The sequence below is a fragment of the Zootoca vivipara genome, chromosome 3 (genome assembly GCF_963506605.1).
Source record: "Zootoca vivipara chromosome 3, rZooViv1.1, whole genome shotgun sequence".
In the NCBI taxonomy this organism is placed as follows: domain Eukaryota; kingdom Metazoa; phylum Chordata; class Lepidosauria; order Squamata; family Lacertidae; genus Zootoca; species Zootoca vivipara.
Genome location: NC_083278.1, coordinates 90,847,107 through 90,871,019, shown reverse-complemented (window position 1 = coordinate 90,871,019; position 23,913 = coordinate 90,847,107). Strand labels below are relative to the sequence as shown.

At 43.7% G+C, this 23,913-nt stretch overlaps 1 protein-coding gene across 1 annotated transcript; it reads right to left on the bottom strand.

Annotated features, from left to right (window-relative positions):
- Positions 1-2,159: 2,159 nt before the first annotated feature.
- HHIPL2 (HHIP like 2) lies at positions 2,160-23,454 on the bottom strand. The gene is made up of 9 exons (XM_035110501.2): positions 22,841-23,454; positions 17,452-18,104; positions 14,600-14,743; positions 13,965-14,296; positions 11,582-11,708; positions 11,186-11,331; positions 10,378-10,459; positions 4,565-4,647; positions 2,160-3,215 (listed from the first exon to the last, which is right to left on the bottom strand). Exons 1-9 carry the CDS (start codon positions 23,204-23,206, stop codon positions 2,818-2,820), a joined length of 2,331 nt encoding a protein of 776 aa, XP_034966392.2. The 5' UTR covers positions 23,207-23,454; the 3' UTR covers positions 2,160-2,817.
- Positions 23,455-23,913: the final 459 nt, after the last annotated feature.

The window sequence follows — 23,913 nt, the reverse complement described above, 5'->3', positions numbered from 1 at the left end:
GGGCGGTTTTTTCTCTCCTTTTTTTTCTTTAAGAACTTAGAATTTAATGCAAAACGTTTAGTGCAAGATTTGAAGCTCGTTGATAGAGCCCTGTGGAAGTCAAGACTGCTGCCCTTCGATAAACGTAGAAGGAAAATTGGGGAGGGACCATTATGGCTTTTCCCCCCCTCTACAGCAGGAATTTTTACTTATTTTTTATATTAAAAAAACACATAAATCGTATTTACGTTCTGAACGCCTGCTTCAAAAGTGAAAATTACTCTCAAGAGATTTGAAGGTTCGAAAGGACAGCGGGGAGGCGTCGCTGGTTGCAAAAACTGAAGTTCCAAGTGTCTTTCCAGGCTAAAGCCAGCAGGTGGCGCTAAAGGACAAGGAATCTGCGCGGGTCTCCGAAGTGGGAAAAGTTGCCTGGAAGAAGGGCCGGATTTATGCTTTTGGGGCAGGGGGGGGATTGTGTTGGGGACAAGCCATGTGCCATGTCTACCCGAAGTGGTACTTCAACCACGTGGCACAATCTGAGTGAATCTCCACTTCAGAGACCCAAAGAGGAAAAAATGTGTTATACTGCTACTGTATTCGTTATTATGTGATAAACGTACGAATAAGTACCGGTATTGTAAATCCCCACCCATTAAGAATGGTCATCAGGGCTCCAGGCAGCCTGGAACACCTGGGACAAGTTTCACCGGGGTAGGGAAGGGAATTAATATTTTCTTAATTTAGTAATATTGCACAGGCTGAATAATAATAACTGTAAACATTTTATTGGTTATTTCCTAATGTAAAGGTCTAGCCCAGGATGTGCAACATATACAGCTCATATGTATGGTATATAACCTATGAGACCAATTCCAATATTAATACATTTCTTCTTATCTTTTCTTATTGTTTCTTCTTGTAAGTTCTTGTATAACACAAAAGCTGGCTGGTGCAGGTGCAAACCGCTAACTTAACAAGGTTTCCAGATATCTCCCTTCCTCAGCTGATATTAGAGCGTCAGTGTGTATAAAGACCTCTTTGGAGGTCTTTAAGCAGAGGCTTGACAGCCATCTGTCAGGAATGCTTTGATGGTGTTTCCTGCTTGGCAGGGGGTTGGACTGGATGGCCCTTGGGGTCTCTTCCAACTCTATGATTCTATAACAGGTACATAAGTAATTATACATGAACAATTCTCAGTAGTTAAGATATTGAATTTGTTTTTACTTTTTTCCCCTGTGTTAGATGTTGTTGTTTAGTCGTTTGGCCGTGTCCAACTCCTCGTGACCCCATGGACCATAGCACGCCAGACACTCCTGTCTTCCACTGCCTCCCGCAGTTTGGTCAAACTCATGTTCGTAGCTTTGAGAACACTGTCCAACCATCTCATCCTCTGTCGTCCCCTTCTCCTAGTGCCCTCCATCTTTCCCAACATCAGGGTCTTTTCCAGCAGCTAAAAGCTTTTTTAATAGCAGCATGTCTCTTCCATACATTGTTTAGTTATGTGTAATGGTCTTTAACATTTGCAGGTTTTATCTATGTTTCATGGCTAGTTGTTTTACACAGTTATGTAACCCGCTTAGGTATTTTTTATTAAGTGATTTGTATTTTTCCCCCTAAATAAGGATACATTATCTAATTGTATAGTGCTAAATGAGAGATGCTTCCGTGCCTGCAAGTCATGCATTAGTATGGTGGAATAGGCTGTAAATGCATTGGAAATATGGCAGTCATAACATGAAAAAATGAAGGAGACAGCAAAGATGCCTTCCTTGCCTGAGGTGTAGCTTGATTTAGGGATGGCCTTAGTCTGACCCTGCAAAGTCATTCTTAAGTCCTCCCCCACCACTAGACATAAGGTTTACTGCAAAGCATACCTTATTATCCTAATTGTTCCTATCCTACCCATATCCAAACACAGGTGAATTTCCACCCCCCCCCCCAATATTGGTGCATTTGGAATTTGTATCTGTGATGGTACGATCTGAATCCCAGATGCCCAGGAATATTGTACACCTGCGTTGGGTGTTGATAGGATGTTGTCTAATAAAGTGACCAGGTGAGACCTACAACAAAAGGTCGCAGCATTTACCGTAAGTGCTTCTGTTGAAACATTTTTTGCCTTGGAAGAGAATCACACAAATAGACGCGCTTTGATTTATTTGTTCTCATCCAGTATTTTATTATAGGGAGAGAGAAAAACACGTGTGCTTTAGAATGTATGTTGCAACTGATCAAAGAAAATCAACTGCCCAGTATCATCAAAATATCAGACTGAGCAATTTAGTTAATTCTGCTCCCTGCAGTTAATTCCTTAGAAGGTTTGCATTTTATTAGACTGTTCAGCCATTGAAATGCAGCCTTGATCACTAACCTTTGGAGATACAGCCTTACTCTCCCCGAGACAAAAGTACCACAGACTTATTAACCTCGCCATCTTTTCAGTGGTGCTCTTTGCCATGCAAGTCGATGGGGGAACGAGGGTGCAAATCAGTTGCTGCTTCACACAGCCAAACCAATCCCACTGACCTTGCTGTAGAGCTATACTGCTGTAAATGGCCACCGCTTTGCCTCCTTAAACCGGTTAAATGGTCACCGGAGTCAGATTTCTGCAAAGCAACAACCTGGAATCCATCTGGGGCATTTAAACTCCTAATTAAGCGAATGTGCTGCAATCTGTCACAGTGGCCTAGCAGCTGCTTGCTTTTCCTGGAGTGGAATGCTTTCATTCATATACATATATATATATATTTATTTGGCGTGTAAACTACACACTGATCTCACTCTCTTACTCAGAGCGGAACGGAAGCAAGTTGCCCAGCAACTTCATCGACTGGAAGTTCAAGCAGCGCTTCTTAAGCTGGCCCGCTTTCTCTTCTTCTTCTGCATTTTCTCCTTAGCCGCTGACCTCAGCTTTGGAACCTGTTTCTTTTGGGCTCTGGTTAACCGGGAGCCTTTTTTCTTTGTCGTCATCGTTGCTTTCGAGACCCGTTGAGTTCTCACCTTTTGCGCCGTTCCGTCAGACTTCGTCTTGGACCCCCGGGCCTTGGGGGTTTGTGCCATTTGCTTCTTTCTGCCAGACCTGGGAGGCTTCGCTGCCTTACGTTTAGTAGGGTCTTTGTGGGAAGCGGGCTTCTTGGATCTTGGAGTGGAAGAATTGGGGGGCGGTTCAGTAGCATTGAAGGCTGTTTTGGGGGGAAGGGTTGTAAGGCGCTCTTTAAGCAGTTCAGGGACGGTTTCTGTGAAAAGACATTTTGGGAGGTTACCATCCTTGTTTCAGCAGGATGGATTAGCAGCGATACAGAGCAACGTAAGATGGTGGGTGGGAAAGGAACAGAAAAAATGATTCATGTACGCGACAACAGCAGCGTGGATGCTGCTAGAGATGGAAAGAAGACAGAGTCCGTACCAGAGAGGAATGGCAACCCAAGCTGTTAAGACTACGCCAAAATGGCAAAACTGACCGGAAAGCTCAGAGACCAAAAAGACAAAAACTTCAAGAAAGAATGGGGGGGGGGGAATGATAACTTATTGAGGATACCACTGTAAGCAGATGAAAACATTAGCAGGATTTTAACCTCACTCGTAATGTAACAAATACTATGGACAATATGGATAGATATAAAATATAGATTATGAAATAATATGCAGTTGAAAATGTTGACAATATGACCCATGGAGGGGATGGTGGGGAAGTCTCAAGATTCAGATAGATCTCTTTATCTGGATATGTATTTGGTATTGTTGTAAATCTATATTTGTAATTATGTTCTTATATATGTTGGAAACTGCCCAGAGTGGCTGGGGCAACCCAGTAAGATGTGTGGGGTATAAATAGTAAAATTATAATCGGAGAAATGGGGGAGGGTGTGGGCGGTTTCAGTGACAACTTGGACTGGTGTCCAATCCACCTTTCTATGGGGGTGGGGACAGATAAGGGTCTTGCCCCCCAGGCTGAAAAGTTCTCCACCCCGGATTCAGATATACTTAGAACAGGATATATACATTCAGACGGCAGGGTTTTTGTTGTTTTTTCGTATTCTGCAACATGTCACTGATACAGTACTATTGCATTAGTGATGGTGGATTTATACTGGAGTGTCCACACGTCACACGACTTTATTTGTTGTTCTGCAATGCTTCCCCAGTGATACGGTATTATTGCCGCCTAGAAGGGCACTGTTGAACTACAGCACAACTAAAGCGAGCCAATTCCTGCCTCCCCACCCCAAAAAACCTGGAACATTTGTTGTATACAAAGTTGCAGGATTTCAGCAGGAAGCTGCAGGGCATGTGCCAGTTGGAAACCTGGCAGTATGTCCATTGCAAAAGCGATTGCAGGTGCAAACAGTATCAAAAACGTAATTGTGTACAACCACCCCAATACCATCATGAGCAAAATAATCACAAGCGCACAGTAAAGGGGGGGGAGAGATGACTAAATTGTTTATTATTGATTGATTGTAGTATTTACTTAGTTTGAAGCCTTTAATGGTTAGCACACACATCAACAGTTCCTTTCAATGTGTCTTAGCATTTGGGCTACATAGCAAACAAAACAGAAAAACACATATCCTTGTTGACTTACTTGCACGCGGAATGAATGGGATTCGCTTACTCTTTGTTTTCACTGGAATAGGCTTCTGTTTACATTTCCCTGGTGGAGCTCTCCTAAAAAACAAACAGATTCGGTCACAAAAATTATGTGTGGACATCTTGAGAATGGATAAGGAGCCTGTGTTTGTGGTGGTTTTCTAGAGGCAGATGGCCAACATCAGTCTTTCTGTTAAATCATGAGCTTGCCAGCAAAAGACCTTGAAAGCACTCTCATGCTAACAGAACAAGAGCGATATCCTTGCCCAAATCCTTCCATTAGTTTCTCTCCTAGTGAAGAAGTGAATTTTCACTTAAGGAAAATGTCAAGCATTTTGTACTTGAAAAGAACTCTCTTCCTGATTTAGGTTCCCTGTGGACGATATTTGCCCACTATATCTTTGGTTTTAAGACCTTCCACTGCTCTGCTAAATTAGTTGGAACTGTGATACGTTTATCATGCCCAAGGCGTCACATGCGCACCATACTTTTAAAATACATGCCCGCCCAAAGAATCCTGGGAACTGTAGTTTACCCCCTTTTAGAGCTGCAGTTCATAGCACTCTTAAACAAACTACATTTCCCAGGATTCTTTGGAAGAAGCAAGTTCTCTGGGATCTCAGTATTTAGTGGGAGCAATTCATTTGTAGTAAAAAAAAAAAAGAAACAACTTCAAGGGTAAATAAGAGCAAGTGAGTGATTTTCAGCTGGAAACTCACATGGTGCCCCAATCCAGATTGAACCCTATAGCTACATTTTGTTTACAAAACAGGAGTGGCCTGTTTAACCACACTTTTTTAAATAAATAAAAAAAGTTAAATAATGTAACATGTCGTTTGGCTTTGGCGAGTTCGAGTTCTCACATTTCTGCCTTGAAAACTCCATGGTATTTTTATGCTACAGAAGTTGAGACAGTTCTCACTTTCTCTCTTGAGTGTAATTCACAAACATGCTAAAGAAATGAATGGGGAATACAGTATAGACTTCTAAAAACAAGCAGAAAGGTCCACAGATCTGCCTAGAAGTAGTTGTTGGACACTTTTTCCACTGAAGGTGAAGTAATACCTGTTCTCAGATAGCATGGACAACAGGTTAGTTAAGTTTTGTTGTGTTTTTGTTTGTTTGTTTGTTTGTTTGTTTGTTTAAAAAAACCTTACATTCTCTCCCCCCCCCCCCCAAAAAAAGAGATTAAATGGGTGGGAAATACAGGCTGGTAGTTCGATGCCAATGGGTTGTTGGTTTTGTTTTGATTTTATGTATTTGATATTTTATGTGAACCGCCCTGACACCTCCAGGTATAGAAATTAAATAAATAAATAAATAAATAAATAAATAAATAATGCCATCATGTGGATGCTGCAAAAAACAAACAAACCCCTGCATGCATAAGAAACACCCATCCCACACCTGAAAGCACCCATAGCTCAGAAAAATAAAAATAAATCTAGGAAGTGTGTATCAAAGAGATTAAAGCTTCCCAGAACGGCTTGACAGCTTCATAACAAGGTGAAAAGAACATGAAAATTACTATATTTTCCAGAAAAGCATCCCAAATGTTGGTAGGTCTGGATGTCCTCCCTACTTGGGAGCAAAAACGATGCTTACTTGGTACATTAATCTTTTGGATATCCTTTGAATAAAAGGAGATAGACAAACAGTGAATATTTATTACTGTTCTTGATGTGCCCTGCCATTACTTGGACGGAACTTCTGTCATCAACTCCCATGTTTTGCTAGACTGGTTCCTGAGTCTCAGACAAATTCTATGGTTGGTCTCAACTTCAAAATAAATACAAACTACAAAGAGATGTATTTTTGTCTGCTTTCTATGCTGTGGGTTGCCTGCAAGCCAGCTCTCCAAATGGGGAGAGAGTTCCCTACAGTAGGGGTGAAAACAGACACATATAAAACGAGTAACTGAACTGAGATGTGTGCAGCAGCAGCAGACTGAACACTGGCCAGGCCTAGCTCCAGATTTTGACACAACGATCCAGGCCACTCCCTGAGTGTTGTTAGGGGGGGGGAACCACACATCTCACACCTCCGCAGGTACAAACCTGTTTTTCAACAAAGTAAAACAGTGCCCTCAAGTGGATTTCCTCCCACAGTACACCCCCTCCCTTCCTGTGAAATCTACACCACACCCACAAACCCCGCCTCCACCACGAGATCCACCACTCGCATCCATCCATCTGGCAGAGGTGTTGAAGACCTCAGCAGAGACACACAGGCCTTTTGCAGCAACAAGGCCCAAACAACTGAAAACAGGCCTTTTGCAGTAAGAAGGCCAAACCAAATGAAAATAGGCCTTTTGCAGCAACAAGGCCCAACATTGCCAAGTGGAGGTAGGGGCCTGCCTGGGGGGGGGATGCGGGGCCGAATAGGGGGCAGGGATAGGTAATGGGTCAGAACAGGGTCGGGGGAGACACAGGGATGAAACCTGCCCTCTCCACAGTATCTCGCCTCGGCTCAGGGAGACTCTGAGGCTGAGGGGGATCTGAAGGGGGGCTATTACCCTCCATTTCACAGACTAACGCACAGCAACGCGTGCAGGGCCAGCTAGTTACTAATAAAACATCCACCTCTTCATTTTTGATGTGCTTATTTTAGTTAAGCCTTGGTTCTAAACCAATTCCTTGGACCTCTCGAGTTACAAGTGCTGTAATTTGGCTTCTTTTGCTTGAGGCCTCAGAAGCAGAGCTCTTGCTCCGTGGGCTCTTGGGGACAGCTAGTGTGGATTTACACACAGGGAAAAAATACTATAAATAAGTGAGGGCGATCTGGCTGCGACATCTGTCACCCCATTGATCGCCAGGGTTGATTCGGCTGATCTGGCTGGCTAGGCGGGTGTCCCCTCCCTCCCTCACCGCTCCATGTGCGTATCTCCTGAAGCTGTGCACCCGGTGGAAGAGGACGGCTATCCCATATAGAAGGAGTGTACCATTCTTCGGTCAAGTGTATACGATAGCTGCACTCCCCTGCTAGAAGCTCCAAACAGGCTCAAGTCAGAAATTAAATCATTATAACCGGGGGGGGGGACCCCTATGTAAAAACGCTAGAGAAAAGTTTTGTGCTCTCTGGCACCATCTGCTGTTGCATGTTTATAACACATTCAAATCACTGTTTGTTTGTTTGTTTACTATTGTAGCTGAGTCCCTAGAGTACAGCCTGAGTTCTCCTGCGCAAGTGGTGGTAGCTCTTCTACCTAACATGGTTGGTTTTTTACTCCTTGAGAGTTGGCACCATCTGAACCAACAAGGAAAGAATGTCCTAGGGTTTTGGGTCAGGCTTATTGATATCAAGTGTAGTAGCTTGTGCAATATTTAACTCCTGTTACTGATGGAACATGCTCCCATGCTTCACAGTATTTTGTTATTCTGTGCACTGCACACACACACACACACACACACACACACACACAGATGAAATACCTTCATGAGACATTCTTCCCTCAAAGAATCCTGGGGACACTATAATTATGAAAAATTGTGGAATGAAATCAAGAGAGATTTGGATATATGGCTGAATATGACATTATATTTGATGGGCCGAATATCTGTGATAAAAATGAATGTATTGCCAAAAATGTTGCTTTTGTTTCAGGTATTACCTATTGTTGACAATTTAGGATGTTTTAAAGAATGACAAAAGGTGTCATCAAGATTTATCTGGCAGGGGGGAAAGCCAAGAATTAAATATAAATTGTTAACAGATACCAAAGACAGAGGAGGGTTTTCCCTACAGGACTTAAGGTTATATTTTGAAGAAGCAGCCTTTTGCTGGATGAAAGAATGGTTTTTACTCAATAACACCGATGTATTAGATTTGGAAGGTCATGGCAATGCATTTGGTTGGCATGCATATTTGTGGTATGATAAGATTAAGGTTCACAAAGGTTTTAAATGTCATATAATTAGAAAATCATTATATAATGTGCGGTATAGATATAAGGATTTGTTAGAAAGGAGAACACCCAGGTGGATTTCACCTTTAGAGGCCAAGGCGCATAAAAAAATTAAATATGGAAACCAAGTGGTTAAAGTATAAAGATGTATTGGTGGAAGAAGGAGACCAGTTTAAGTTAAAAACATATGAACAGCTGAAGAATAATGTAAACGACTGGTTACAATATCATCAAATAAATGAAATGTTTAAAATGGATTAAAAATTAGGTTTTCCGGTTTAAAAAAGTCTAAATTGGAGAAGGAATTGTTGGAGTCTAAAACAAAGAATCTTTCAAAAATGTATAATGTATTGTTGGAATGGCATACAAAAGATGAACAAGTGAAATCTGTAATGATCGATTGGGCGAAAGACATGGGTCATAATATCATGATGGAGGATTGGGAAAGGTTGTGGAAGAAGAATATGAAGTTTACCGTGTGTAATGCTTTAAGAGAAAACATGATGAAAATGATGTATAGATGGTACCTTACACCGGTAAAACTAGCTAAGATTTATCATAAGCATGATAACAAATGTTGGAAATGTAAGAATGTAGAAGGAACCTTTTACCGTATGTGGTGGGTGTGCCCCCAAGTAAAGAACTTCTGGGAAAAGACTTATAATGAAATGAAAAAAGTGTTGAAAAACACCTTTGTTAAGAAACCAGAAGCTTTTTTACTTGGGATAGTTAGAGAGGAAATACCTAAAAAAGATATTACGTTTTTTCTGTATGCCACAACAGCAGCGAGAATTTTAATGGCTAAGAATTGGAAGAGTGAAGATCTACCAATAGTGGATGAATGGCAGATGAAGATGATTGCATTTATGGAACTGGATAAGCTGACCGGACCGGGAGACTTCATGACCAGAGGGAAGAGTTGATGGAAGAAGAGTGGAAGAAATTCAAAGTTTATTTAAGAAATAATTGCAATATTGGAAATGTTTAATATAAGATTTGGAAGTACATGGAGGTTGTAGAGGAGGATTTGTAGAGGTATTGTAGTATATTAAGATTTGGATATATATATATATTTAAAGAATCCTGGGGACACTCACAGAATTACCACTCCCAGCAACTTTTAACAAACTACAGTGCCCAGAATTATCTGAAAGAAAGAAAATTGGGGGAAACAATTGTGGGGCTTTCGGGGCTCTTGGCTTCCTACAGGTGAAACTTGGAAAATTAGAATATCGTCGAAAAGTGCATTTATTTCAGTAATGCAACTTATAGGTGAAACCAATATATGAGATAAACGCATGACATGCAAAGCAAGATATGTCAAGCCTTTATTTGTTGTACTGTAATTGTAATTATTTGTCGTTAGGCAGGTCAATTATAAATGGAATGTAATTAATGAAATGTAATAGTGATGTTTATTTTTGTTTAATTTTGTATTATTGTAACTATTTGTTTTATTACTGTGGATTTTCCAAAAGAAAGCATTTGTAAAAATTAAAAGAAAAATAAAAAATAATAAGTTGCATTACTGAAATAAATGCACTTTTCAACGATATTCTAATTTTCTGAGTTTCACCTGTAATCCTCAAATCCCTTACAAGGAGTTTAAGCCTGTGGACTCTCACTGACTTAACTAGAGCCCAATTGCTTTAAATCAGTGTACTTCATTTTAATTAAATTAGTGGATTGGCCAGCAAGTGCCAGAGCAGGAAATGGTGGCTTCCCAGGAACATAGTTGTTCTGCAAGTTTAATGCATGAAACTGAAATCCAGTCATGTGAATGGAATGTTTCTGTTGTATCTATCGCCCTGGAAGAAAACTGACGAATGTTTGTGCGTGGTGCCAATGCTATTCAGAAAATCAGCAGGTCGCGGTGACATTCAAGGGCTTGAAAAAGTACCCACCTTGCAGGATCCACAACTTTGTATATCGATCCATGTGGCGCAAAGGCACTGGGGTAGGACGTAGCCATAAAATAGAGCTCAGCTGGAGACAACAGGAAGAGAGGAGAAAGCCAGAAATGTGAAATGCATCAGACAAAGCTGCAACAGGTTGATAATAGTGCAATTTTTCCTCTCTATGTAAGCCAGGTGTCAGGGGACCTTCCTACAATAAACCTCCCCCCATCCTGTTGACCAGCTCTTCGCCCAGTGAGAGCAGCAGCAGTGGGTCAGGTGGGGGGAAAGAGGAAGCTGGCAGTATGGAGGTGGCAAGGCTCAGTGATGTTGGATAGCCCTTGCACCGCCTTGCCCAAGAGGTGGAGGGAACCAGGCAGCCCCTTCTGCCGCCCAATTTAAGGCACACCACTAAACGTAAGGTCGGGAGGAAGTGTTTCGGGGTGCCCAAACTCTTATGCTGGTCACGCAACAGGAAATGTCCACTCCCAGATTCTGCAAGTGACTAGGAGGTCATGTTTTCTGCTATCTCTGCACTGTAAATACTATGCACAATAAAACCTTTAAAGACAAGCATGGACTTGGGCGTCCTTACTCAAGAGTAGCCGCAACAACACCATTACACCAGGCCTGCCTGCGCAAGTTGTAACCTACCACCAGCGTAAAGCAATGGCCTTCCAGGTTCCTGACTATTCCAGGGTTGTCATATTTCAAAAAGTAAACCAGGACACCCCAAAAGTTGTTGAGCAACTCAGAGTTGGTGGCCTCCCCCAAAAAAAAGTTCCCCTACGAAAACAGACACAGCAACCAACATTACCTGCTTCATCCTCAGCGAAAGAAATGATGTATTTGCTGTAAGAGCTGAGCATCCCTGGGAAGGCACAGGCTTTAGTGCTACCAATACAAATGTCTTGCTTCTTCCATTTATTTGTGCTCTCATCTTCTTGCAAAGCCATAAGCCGACTGGATGAAAAAACAAAAACATATTTTATGGTTTCATAGTTCCACTGTAGCTTAGAAAAACTCTTTCTGGTATATCCCAAAATAGATCCAAGGTTTTCTCTTGGGCCGTAAATACTTTTTGCTATTCCCCGTTGCCATGAACTGTTTGAGCCCATGACTAGGGATGAACCAAAAACCAATATTCTGAGATGGTCTATAGGAATCCTACCTACTATACTTAAAAGTTAATGGAAATAAGTTTGTTCCTTACCCATTCATAAAATCGCCAAAAATGTATAGGCCATTTAGGTTTGGAGACTCACATCCTCTATACACATAACCTCCAGTGACTGATTTTCCCACTGAATGGCTGTAGGCAAATATTGGAAGTATATCATCTGTTAAAAACAGAGAAAATGCACTTTAGTCAATTAAAACTGTTTGATTATCTAAAAAGGAAATAGTCCTCCTCCTTCATAATAATAATAAGAAGAATAATTTATTATTTATACCCCGCCCATCTGGCTGGGTTTCCCCAGCCACTCTGGGTGGCTTCCAACAGAAAAATAAAACACAATAATCTATTAAACATTAGTTACAGGTAGGTAGCCATGTTGGTCTGAGTCGAAACAAAATAAAAAAATTCCTTCAGTAGCACCTTAAAGACCAACTAAGTTTTTATTTTGGTATGAGCTTTCGTGTGCATGCACACTTCATCAGATAACCTTCATCACACTTCATCAGATAATCAGGTATCTGATGAAGTATGCATGCACACGAAAGCTCATACCAAAATAAAAACTTAGTTGGTCTTTAAGGTGCTACTGAAGGATTTTTTTTATTTTCTATTAAACATTAAAAGCCTCCCTGAACAGGGCTGCCTTCAGATGTCTTCTAAAAGTCTGGTAGTTGTTTTCCTCTTTGACATCTGTTGGGAGGGCGTTCCACAGGGCAGGCGCCACCACCGAGAAGGCCCTCTGCCTAGTTCCCTGCAACTTGGCTTCTCGCAACGAGGGAACCGCCAGAAGGCCCTCTGTGCTGGACCTCAGTGTCCGGGCAGAATGATGGAGGTGGAGACGCTCCTTCAGGTATACTTCAATGCACGAGCAATTTTTTTCTAAAACAAATTGGACATTTAAAGTAAAATTAGTGTAGTTTATAGCAGTGTTGTCCAACCTTCTTCCGACTGTGGCCCCCATCCGACCTAGTTTCCTTCCTCTTGCCCCCCCCCCCGTTGGCATAGGCACGGGAGACAACTGCCCCCCAAATAAGTAAAAATCAATACAAATCAGAGGTACTGCTCCCCCCAAAAAAACTTCCTCCCTAACAAACATCCTGGCTACACCCATCCATGGCAAAAGAGAGAGAGAGAGCGCTACCGTAGTTCCTGGTGGGCCACCCCCTTACCCGCTTGTGATTGGCCAAGCAGATAGCTAGCCAATCAGGATTTCCCCCCTTCACTTCTCATTTCCCTCTGTGACCCCCTAGCCTTGTGCTATGGTTCCCCCATTTACGCATTTTTCACCTGTGGCCCCCTTGGAATATCTTGGTTTATATGGAAACACTGGTTTATAGGACCACCATGCATCCACCTTTGCAGCAAACAGACCTCTGTTTGAAGGCGCCCTCTGGTTCAATGACTGATGGGCCCGACTGCTTTAAAAATAACTAACAATAAAAATGGCCAGCAGTGGAGAAAGATCATCACTATCACGACTAGTGGCCATGAAAAGCCTTTTCTGCCATGTATCTGCCAAATCCTCTTTTAAAGCCAGTCATGTTGTTGGCCATAACTATTTCCTGTGGGAGCAAATTCTGTAGTTCATGTGCACTGTGTGAAGTACTTTTATCTGTCCCACCGTTCAGCTTCACTGAATGCCCCCAGTCTCTATGAGAAATGGAGAGAGAAAACGTTTCTCTATTCACTTTCCCCACCCCGTGTGATTTTATACGCCTCTATCATGTACTTAGGGACGCGGGTGGCGCTGTGGGTTAAACCACAGAGCCTAGGGCTTGCCAATCAGAAGGTCGGCGGTTTGAATCCCCGCGACGGGGTGAGCACCCGTTGCTTGGTCCCAGCTCCTGCCAACCTAGCAGTTCCAAAGCACCTCAAAGTGCAAGTAGATAAATAGGTACTGCTCCAAGCGGGAAGGTAAATGGCGTTTCCGTGCGCTGCTCTGGTTTGCCAGAAGCGGCTTGGTCATGCTGGCCACATGACCTGGAAGCTGTGCACCGGCTCCCTCGGCCAATAATGCAAGATGAGCGCCGCAACTCCAGAGTAAAGGGACCCCTGACCATTAGGTCCAGTCGTGACCGACTCTGGGGTTGCACGCTCATCTCGCATTATTGGCCGAGGGAGCCGGCGTATAGCGGACCTTCTGATCGGCAAGCCCTAGGCTCAGTGGTTTAACCCACAGCGCTACCTGGCGCCACCTTTACCTTTACCTTTATCATGTACTTGCCTTTTCCTGAAACTAAAGCACTCCAAATGTTGTAACTTTGCCCCCAAGGATCCTATTCTTAATGAAGTGCATGTGCCCTTCCTATCCTTTCACAAAGGAATGACAAAAATGATAGCTGCAGAATAACAGTTATACAAAATACAGGTAAGGCCTTCCTACGAACACACTAAAATGACCGGTAACCTTCTTTACCTAAGGAGGAATTTTGACAAAGCTTGATGTCATAGCACTCAAAGCCTTCCTTAGCTCTCCAACCGTAGTTCCCGCCTTTAACAATTATATCCACTTCTTCAAACTTGTTCTGGCCGACATCTCCACAGAAAATTCTCCCCCTTCCTTTGCGACTGAGCGGGTCACCTCTGTCCACAGAGCAACGCCACATGTTCCTCACCCCATAGGCATAGACTTCTGGGAGAGCTTGAGGGTCAGAGGCAAAAGGATTGTCAGAGGGGATGCGATAAGGCTTCCCGTCAGAGCTTCTTCCATCCACATCGATCCGCAAAACCTTTCCTAGTAAACTACTCCTGAGAGGAAATCAAGGCATAAAACAAGGATTAACAAAACGTGACAAAGAAACAGAAGGGAGAGTGTTGTAGCAGTTCCCATATATGCTGCCTGCTTGACTAGATGGGATATCATCACCTTCTGTCAAATGATATACAAGGGAACTAACAGAAAAGATTTGGGGAAAAAGCAATAAATGATAAGATAATCTTTAAACACCCTTGAACGGAAAAGCAGCATTATTTTAAAAAGTAAAAAATTGCCTTTAAAGGCGAAGTAAGCAGTCTCATATGTAATCAGCACTTATTGGAGATGGACCTTACCTGTTCTGAGCATTCCCAAATTTACCAAAAGGGTCCCCGGCTTTCCCTCCATCCCCTGTAAACAGGTACATGTAGCCATCCAGGCCAAAGAGGATCTGCCCCCCATTATGGTTTGCAGCTGGTTCTTCAATTTCTAAGAGACTCCTGAAGAGGGGGGGGGGAGAGAAAACAGAGATCAGAAACTGGGGAAAAGAGCAAGGGAGGAAGGCTGGTTAACATTCAGGGCCTTACTAAGTTCAAAGACTATTTTAGTTATTTAGTCACTAAGCAGAACATCTTATCTGCATAGTGCTCAATCTTTCCCTTTTCCTAGACAAAGCAAAAAAGGACCTTAAAATTCCTGGGATAATTCTACCCTTCTGATGAAATCTGTCTGCTGGATAGAACCGTCTTAACTTGCCCTCCCAGGAGGTAAGCTGGGTCAGAATGTGCCGCATCCACCAGCATGCATACATCAATGCTTATGGAAAGGAAGTCAATTAATGGCTTTGTTTTGATCTATGATAACTCTTATGCCAAGGCGCAATCACCCGTGGTGGACTGCACGACACGTTGCAGTTCTAAGCCGTAGTCAAAGCAGGAAATCCTGGCAGCAGATCAGCACAACTCCGGGATGCAGGAGCAGTGCTATTTTTCTAGAAAAATAGGTGCCGGAGCTCACCATGAATTTCTCCCTTGTCCTCTTAGAACGGCAATGGCATCCACTTGAGAGGTGCTGGAGCTAAGCTCCAGTGAGCTGGGGTGGGGAAAGCCCTGTGCAGGAGTATTAACTGTGCAAGGTCTTTCTGCATCCAGCCTATTTGGCAATATCTATTTGGCAATATACTTCTCGAAACCTCTATCCTGCTTCCTGGCACATCTTGAGGTGGCAGCAATTGAACGTGGGTGGAAGAATATTCAAACTAGGACCCTCAATAAACTAGGAGACACTGTGATCTGGGAGATGACCGGTTGGTTGGGTTCTGCACAGCAACTGGAAAAGTCACCAGATTCCTAAAAGAGCCAATGTTTGGATGCAGAGGGTGTTCCCGATTCTTCCTTTGAATGACCACCTTCAATTCAAGCCAACAACACAAAGGAGCATTCCTCCTCTGTTGACATGGATCAAGTCATACCTACAAGGGGGGTTCCTTTTCATCACTAGCTTCAATTATGATTGAAAAGTGAGTAGCCCTTCCCTCGAATGTCAAGAGAGCTCAGGATCCAGCTTGTCAGAATCTGGGTCCTGAGCTCTGTCTCTGCTCTAGAGCATCAGTTGATACAACTGGTGGGTCAGGAACCCAAAACTGGCCATGCCACGGTCTAAGATAGATCATAGCTGCCAAGTTTTCGCTTTTCTCGCGAGGAAGCCTATTCAGCATAAGGGAAAATCCCTGTAAAAAAGGGATAACTTGGCAGCTATGAAGATAGATAGGGAGTAAAACACTCACCTCGAAGACTACAGATTGTCATATATAGGTGGAAAAATAGAGCCAATGAACCTGGGAGTGATCTCAATTAAAGACAGTGGGATCAGGCTGCACATGTAACCCCCATGTTACAGGTTGAAACTGAAACTACTCTCCAGGTTGAAGATTTGTCTAGATCAGGCATGTCCAACAGGTAGATTGTGATCTACTGGTAGATCACTGGATGTCTGCGGTAGAGATCACTGGTAGATCATTGCCCCCCCCAAAGAAGCTGAACTGTGGCTCCCCTTAAAAAACTCAACATTTTTCCTCCTTCCTAGAAAAAGCTCAACAACTTTGACCTGAACCCCAAAAGAGGGGGTAGATCACTGCCAGTTTTTAACTCTGTGAGTAGATCACAGTCTAGACTCTTTCCAAAGTGCCGAATGTAGGGCTGGCAAAACCTCCTTTCTCTCCTCCCCATCATATTTTGCAAGCATCAGCTACAAGTCAGAGACATCTCTCTTGTAGCCTGTGGCTACAAAGGAAAGCAGGGCTGCTTGCTTTGCCTGCACGTACCTGTTACCTGCTGGGAACAGGCCCACGCAGCCAATGAACAATGTGAACTCCGCCCATCAATTGACATCATGAGTGACATCAGCTGATTGACAGGAGGACGTGGTTGGGCCTCATGGATCAAACTGGAACCTCTGTTGGCCAGCATTAGTCTGTGAGCTGAAGGTTCCCCACCCTTACTAGCGACCTAGGTTCAAACGCCACATCTGAATGCATTCTTTTGTCTTGGGTAGCACAGTAGTGCTTAGCACCTCCACCCACATACCTATAAAATTGTCCTTTTCCTTGGCCAGGGAAAATAGATCACAGATAACAGAATTCATTGTTTCTTGAAGCCCAGTTGGGATTTGCTTTAGCACAGAGTGTACTTGGTTACTACTTATCCCACAGGGTCGATATGAGGACTAAAGGTGACAACTTCACCCTGTTGTGTGATAACGCCGAGGCCTGGTGCCTCCCCCCAACTCAGCGTCGCCCAGGATTCATTCCTCTGGTCTTCCGTCACGCTGATGTGGCCCATATCCACGAACATGAGCACACGACAAGCAGAGTTCAATACAGAAGCTCAGCCTTGAGGAGTAACATCTAAGCCTAATTTATTGCAAATTCAATCAAACAGAACAGAACAAAGAAAACATGGCTCCCCTCTCTGTCTTTCTTCCTCGGAGAGAGAGCTGCAAAAGCAAAAGCTACACAGAGTATCTCAATTTCCTCTCACAAGACTCCAACAATCAGTGCTGGAATGTAAACAGACATGTGACATGTAACAATCCCACACACATCTGCAGCAAGGGAGGAATGGAATTCTCAACACACCCTAAACCCTTGGGAGGAAGCAGAGATCCCAAGAAAAAGGAAGGAAGGAAGGAAGCTTGGGGAAAACATTACCTTTCTGTGCTTGCATCAGCTTTGTTGACATCTGACATGGAAACTCTTAATTCACTGATCCTGATTTTCTCCACCTTTTTCTTCTCCTGGTAGGAGTAATAAATGTAGAATTTCCCATTGTCCTTGTATTTGGGGTGGAAGGCCATCCCGAGGAAACCTCTTTCATCTCCTAACCAGGGGGTAGTCAGCACCATGCTCTTAATATCTAGAAAAGGCTCTTCCAGGCGACTTCCATCTGGAAGAAAGACCCAGATGATGCCCACCTGTTCAGCCACAAACATGCGGTGGGTGTTGTCGTTTGCGTGCACCATCAGCACAGGATTCCTCAGCCCGTTGGCCACCTCTTTGAGGCACAGCTGAAGACAGCCTTTCTTGTCCTCCACCACAGAGCCCAGGTTACGGTTCAGGTCTGTGTTTTTCAGCACGTCGGGGAAGCAATAGTCTTCATCCTGGATGTTAAGCAGGTTGCAGAAGCGGGTCTTGTTCCTCTCACAGCATTCCTGGATGTGTTTGTCGTCGGTAAGCAACGTGATGGCAGAACGGCAGTAGAGGTGGAACTCTGAACAGTAGTCCGAGCAAAGGCCAGGCAGGTTCCGCAGGGGCGTCTGAGGATTCTCGGCATCGTAAAGGTGAGCTGCGTAGGGTGAGCATTCCTGTTAAAGGGCGAAAAGGATTCTGAAAGTGCTGTGCAATGGCCCCTATCTGTGTGGCTGCTGCTGTAGCATCGAAATGCCTGCTCAGTCTGCACATTTATGTATTACAAAGACACCTCAAATAGCAGGCCGGGTTAGCTCAGTTGGTTGGAGCGTGCTACTGATAATGCCAAGGTTGCAGGTTCGATTCCCACATAGGACAACTGCATATTTGATGGTCCTCAGGGTCCCTGCAATTTTATGATTCTAAGTGTGCAATGCTCCCTGACTTTAAGAAATGTAACAGCCCCTTTGGATCAGACCAAAGGCCTATCAAATCCAGGGGGGCATTTGGGCCTCTGGATACTGTTGGACTGCAACTTCCATCAGCCCCAGCCAGCATGTCCAATGGTTGGAGATGATGGGAGACATAGTCCAACAACATCTGGAAAGCCAAAGGTACCCCATCCCAGACCTATTCCAACATCCTGTTTCCCACAACAGCCGTCCAGAAGCCTAAGGGAAGCTCACATGCAGGACCTGAGGAAATAGCCTTTCCCCACTGTTATTACCCAACAACCAGTATTCAGAGCATGGTGCCTCTGATGCCAAAGGTGGCATATAACCCATACCCTCTAACATGCCCCAGTGGAAAACCAGGATGCGCGGCTTTCGGGGCCATGCTCCTGCGCGAGTCACGAGAGCAAGGCCCTGAAAGATGCACTATTGCTAGAATTGGCTAGAATTGTTTAAAAGTACTTTCCCCAAAAAACAGAGTCCTTTTTGTTGGGGATAATTCAGACGGAAATTCCCAGGTATCAGAAAAGGTTATTTATGTATGCCACTACTGCAGCCTGTGTTTTTTTAGCCCCAAAATGGAAAACAAGCAAGGTCCCAACCAAGGAAGAACGGCAACTTAAGCTGATAGAATATGCACAGCTTGCGGACTTAACATATAGAACAAGAGAACAAGCAGAACATATGTTTAAAGAAGATTGGGAAATGTTTATTGAATATATGGGGAGAAATTGTGTACACTTGAAAATGTTGGCAGCATTAAGCTAAATTCAACAGGGTAAATAAGTTTTGATGGATGTAATAATGGAATACTGAATGGTTTATGATATGCAATATGAACCATGGAAGGAGAAGAAGGAAGGTCATTGACATTTTAAGGATGTTTAAATGAGTATTCTAAATTGTAAAACAGAAAATTTAATTTGTTATTCCAGTCCAAAACTGACCTGTTAAATCCAAAGTTCTTGTTTGACTGTTGACTATACAGTCGCACCTTGGAAGCCGTACGGAATCCGTTCTGGAAGTCCGTTTGACTTCCAAAACATTAAGCTTCCAAGGCGCAGCTTCCGATTGGCTGCAGGAAGCCCCGCCAGACGTTCGGCTTCCAAAAGAACGTTCGCAAACCGAAACACTCACTTCCGGGTTTGCTGCGTTCAGGAGTTCAACTGCTAAGGCGTTCATCAACCAAAGTATGACTGTAGCTGGGAATCTCAGAGTGGTTTGGCAATCAATCCTCCTTTGCAGGGAGTTCTGGGAATGGTAGCTTTGTGAAGGGAATAAGAGGGTCCGAACAAGTATCAGCATCCTTGACAAACCGCAGTTCCCATAATTCTTTGAGGGATGTGATGATGACTGTTTAAAGTGGTGTGGTGCTTCTTTAAATGTAAAGGGCAGATGGGGCCTCAATCTTCAGAGTTCAACATAGTATGCTGAAGTGCAGTTCAACAAAACATCTCCTCTGACAAGCCTTTGTCCCACCATTTGCCTACAGTCTCTTCCCATCTCAAGTCCAAACTTTGCCCCTGCAGGGGCTCTCTTTCAGAGAATGCAAGCAACCCCCATTTGCGGCTAAAAATGTATGAGGCCAAGACATTCCTCAGGGTCTACCTAACAGTTGCTAGGATTAAGCCTCCTTGCCAGTAAAAGGGTGGCCCATCTGTTCCTTTTCCCTCATCTATGTGAGAAATGGAGCGGGTGTTCTGCTCATTGTTCCAACCTCTCTCTCAGAGGGGCTGATGAAATATTAAGTCTTTAGGTCCCTCTGTGACTATTGTGTCTGCTGTTTTATAAGGATTTCCTCTCCCTCTTTCCATGTCTGAAAAGTTGTTTCCACATAATAGTAAGTGAATTAACTACTGTATTGTCCCAGTTGTTAAGGGTTTGTAGGAACTGAAACTCTGTGAGGGGTAAACTAGAGACCCCAGAATTTTTTTTAGGTGTGGAAAATGTGCTTCAAATATGCTTTAAAGGCACAGTGTGTTAAATGTCTTTTTCTGCATTTAATGACCAGGGGGTTTGAAGTGAAACTTTTTGCATCAGCTTGGGTGGTGGTGCTGATAATTAACAGGAGGAGAGAGACTTTAACCCTTTCCTCCCCTGCTGCAGTCTTCCTTTCTCTGGAGCTACCGTAGTATTTACATAGGCAGGAATTCCCTGCCCTCTTTGGCACCACTGCATTTTAAAAGATCTGCATATAATAATCATAATCATAATTTTTTTATATACCCCACCCATCTGGCTGAGTTCCCCCAGCCACTCTGGGCGGCTTCCAACAGAACATTAAAATGCAATAATCTATTCAACATTAAAAGCTTCCCTAAACAGGGCTGCCTTCAGATGTCTTCTAAAAGTTTGGTAGTTTTTTTCTTTTTGACATCTGGTGGGAGGGCATTCCACAGGATGGGTGCCACCACCGATAAGGCCCTCTGCCTGGTTCCCTGTAACTTGGCTTCTCGCAATGAGGGAACCGCCAGAAGGCCCTCGGCACTGGACTTCAGTGTCCGGGCAGAATGATGGGGGTGGAGACGCTCCTTCAGGTATATTGGATGCAAAGACGCATTTGAGGTCACCTTCCTCTTTGGCCCTAAGACTATTAATTAATTAATCGGTGCCAGGAACTGTCACATTTATTCACTATTTCCAGCGGTGGTGCCATCACAGCAAGATTTGGGGGCAACAAACAGCGAGGCAACAAACACATTGCCATCTGAAGAGGGGTAAGATCTTTAAGTCCTAAGTAAAATTACTTAAACTGAACCATTGGCTTCATTTTCCATCCAGGTTTTTCTTTGCTTTGCTTTAGACCAATTCCATCCCTGCCCCTGACACACACAAAGTGTCCCACATTGGGGGAAATATGGGTTCCTGTGGCTGTGAAATTATTTTCAAAAATAAAATTCTGAAAAAGCAGCTTCATTTTCACTTCACAATCTGAGCAGTGTTGCCCCTTGAAGAGAGCGTATTCAGTACATGCAGATAATATTTTAGCGCTGAGGAAGCTTAGATGGAAGTTAAGTGTTTGCCTGGTGTGTGTTTTGGCTCCTTTGTGCTGGCAAGGAGTGAATCATTGCCCTCCATGACTCACTTTAAAAGGGGAACCCTTTTCTGCTCATAAATCACCGGATAGGCAGGGTGCCAATGGGAGCTGCACCTTTTGCTCATTGTTCCCCAGCTACACACACACACACACTGGCCAGATGGGCAGCCTTCACTAGAAAGCAGGGGGAGCGGGGGGGGGGGACTGAGCAACTGAGACTGGAGGGAGCCCTTTCCAAAAAGGCATGGGTGCCAGCTGTTTGATGTGAGGCTGCTTTCAGAACTGCAGCTTTCCAGGGCACACAGGCAGGAGCACAATCTAAACACATCGCTTCATGGCATCTGGGAATCAAAACACCAAGGTCCACTTTGCTCAGCCCTGCATAAGCCGTGGAGCGCTGCCCAGTCTCGGTCTGCATTTATTTGCAAAGCAAATGGAAGAAACACTTATCTTTTTGTTCCGAACTTCAGACACAAAATGATTAGCTTCGCCACCTTTCCAGCAACGGAGAGCACCGCTGCTGCTTCATTTGATCTAGAACAGGCAAGTGCAACAGGACACTGGACTTCTGCGGTAGATCACTGGTAGATCATTGGCTCCCCCCAAAGAAGCTGAACAACTGTGGCTCCCCTTATAAAAGCTCTCAACGTTTTACCTCCTCCCTGAAAAAAACTCAACAACTTTGACCCGACCCCCCCCCAATCAACTTTGACCTGAACCCCCCAAAAGGGGGTAGATCACTGCCAGTTTTTAACTCTCTGAGTAGATCGCAGTCTCTTGGGAGTTGGCCACCCCTGATCTAGAATATTAACTTGAAAGTGTGTTGAGCCTCACAACAACTTTGCGAGAAAGCTTAAGAGGCTCACCAAAGGTTGCACTTTTGCCACCGTTCAAACACATTTTGCAGGTTTCTGATATGAAATCCACAAAATCTGTTTAGCAGGGGTTAAAGCAGCATGAGTGAACAAGTCGCAAGCTGTGATTGCTCTTCCAAGCTATCTTCAAATTTCTAGGGGGAAGACCATCATTCCTTGCTCTCCAGCCTTCATGTGAGAGTGAGGATGTGAGAATTTCACCACTGTGTCATATTGGTTTGAAACATTAAAAATAAATAAAAAACCACCCTAAGATTATACAGCTTAATAACTGAATGCTAAGCAGATATGTAGAATGAATCAATGGAATATTATCTTCACACCCACCCACCAAACAATATTACATTATCTTTTTACATACAGTAGATCACAATTTGTCTGCAGGAAAGATGCCACTTAGATATATTCCCCATGTGGCTGCTAACTTACTTTTATTAAATTTCTGTTCTCTGTCTTCCCTCCTTAAAAAAAACAACCAACAGTAGAATTTGCAATCAAGTAGATATCAATGATGCATAATGAAGGTTACGACCCACCCATTGCCTTACCTGGCATAAAATATCTTTGATATATCCTCCACACAATTTGTGAGCCTGTGGATCGATATAATCCATCACCTCCCAGTATTTGGCTGCAATCGTATTGTCTTTGTCCTGATCACAACAACCAAAAGTTTCATACGCAGAGCAGAACTCCAGGTGGAACGGAGGCTGGAAAGGAGGACCATAATCGAGGCACTGCGGGTGTCCCAGGAGTAGCCCACTTTGGCCCAAGAGCATAAAGAAGACGCCGGTGAGAAAATTTAAAGAATGGAAGGAAATCCCAGCTCTGTTGTTCTTGTATGACCTCACGTAAGTTTTCCTGTTGCTAGATGTCTCCAAGATGTGACCACCTTGAAGATTAGGGTTATTCATCTTCTGAGCTCTGAAGCATCCCAACCAGCAGAGAGCTCAGTGTTTGCTCAAGTTTGCTTACACACCCCTCTCTCTGTCTCCCATTAAGTTTACTATTGGTGTGCTGAGAAGCAAAGCCTTCAGACCGCCTCTTGGCAATTCCACGCCTCACACTGCAGAATACTTCCCTCCTTTCTTTTTTTGCAATATTCTCTGACCCCTCTGATAGAAGGAGGCAGATGCCACACAGTAACAGTGTGTGTGTGTGTGTGTGTGTGTGTGTGTGTGTGTGTGTGTGAGAGAGAGAGAGAGAGAGAGAGAGAGAGAGAGAAGAGAGAGAGAGAGAGAGATTAAAGTATAAATTACAGCTGCTGCAAGCATTCTATACTATCTGGTCGACAGTTATAGAAAATAACCATTTTTTCCTATTCACAAAACTCAGGAATCCAAAGCTCAGCAAATACTGTAGCTGGGAAAGATGAATCATATTTGTCCATTACATTCCCACTCTTATTTACAGTGGTACCTCGGTTTATGAACACAATTGGTTCCGGAAGTCTGTTCATAAACTGAAGCGTTCATAAACTGAAGCGAACTTTCCCATTGAAAGTAATGGAAAGTGGATTAATCCGTTCCAGACGGTCCGCGGAGTAACCGTTCATAAACTGAAGCGAACTTTTCCATTGAAAGTAATGGAAAGTGGATTAATCCGTTCCAGACGGGTCCGC

What these genes read in the sequence shown, in the direction of transcription:
- HHIPL2 (XM_035110501.2), bottom strand. Translation starts at nt 23,206, where the DNA reads ATGAATAACCCTAATCTTCAAGGTGGTCACATCTTGGAGACATCTAGC. An exon ending in TTTGGGAATGCTCAGAACAG is followed by an intron (nt 14,297 to 14,599) that starts GTAAGGTCCATC and finishes ATTTCCTCTCAG; the next exon opens with GAGTAGTTTACTAGGAAAGG. An exon ending in TTTGGCGATTTTATGAATGG is followed by an intron (nt 11,332 to 11,581) that starts GTAAGGAACAAA and finishes TTTTTCATCCAG; the next exon opens with TCGGCTTATGGCTTTGCAAG.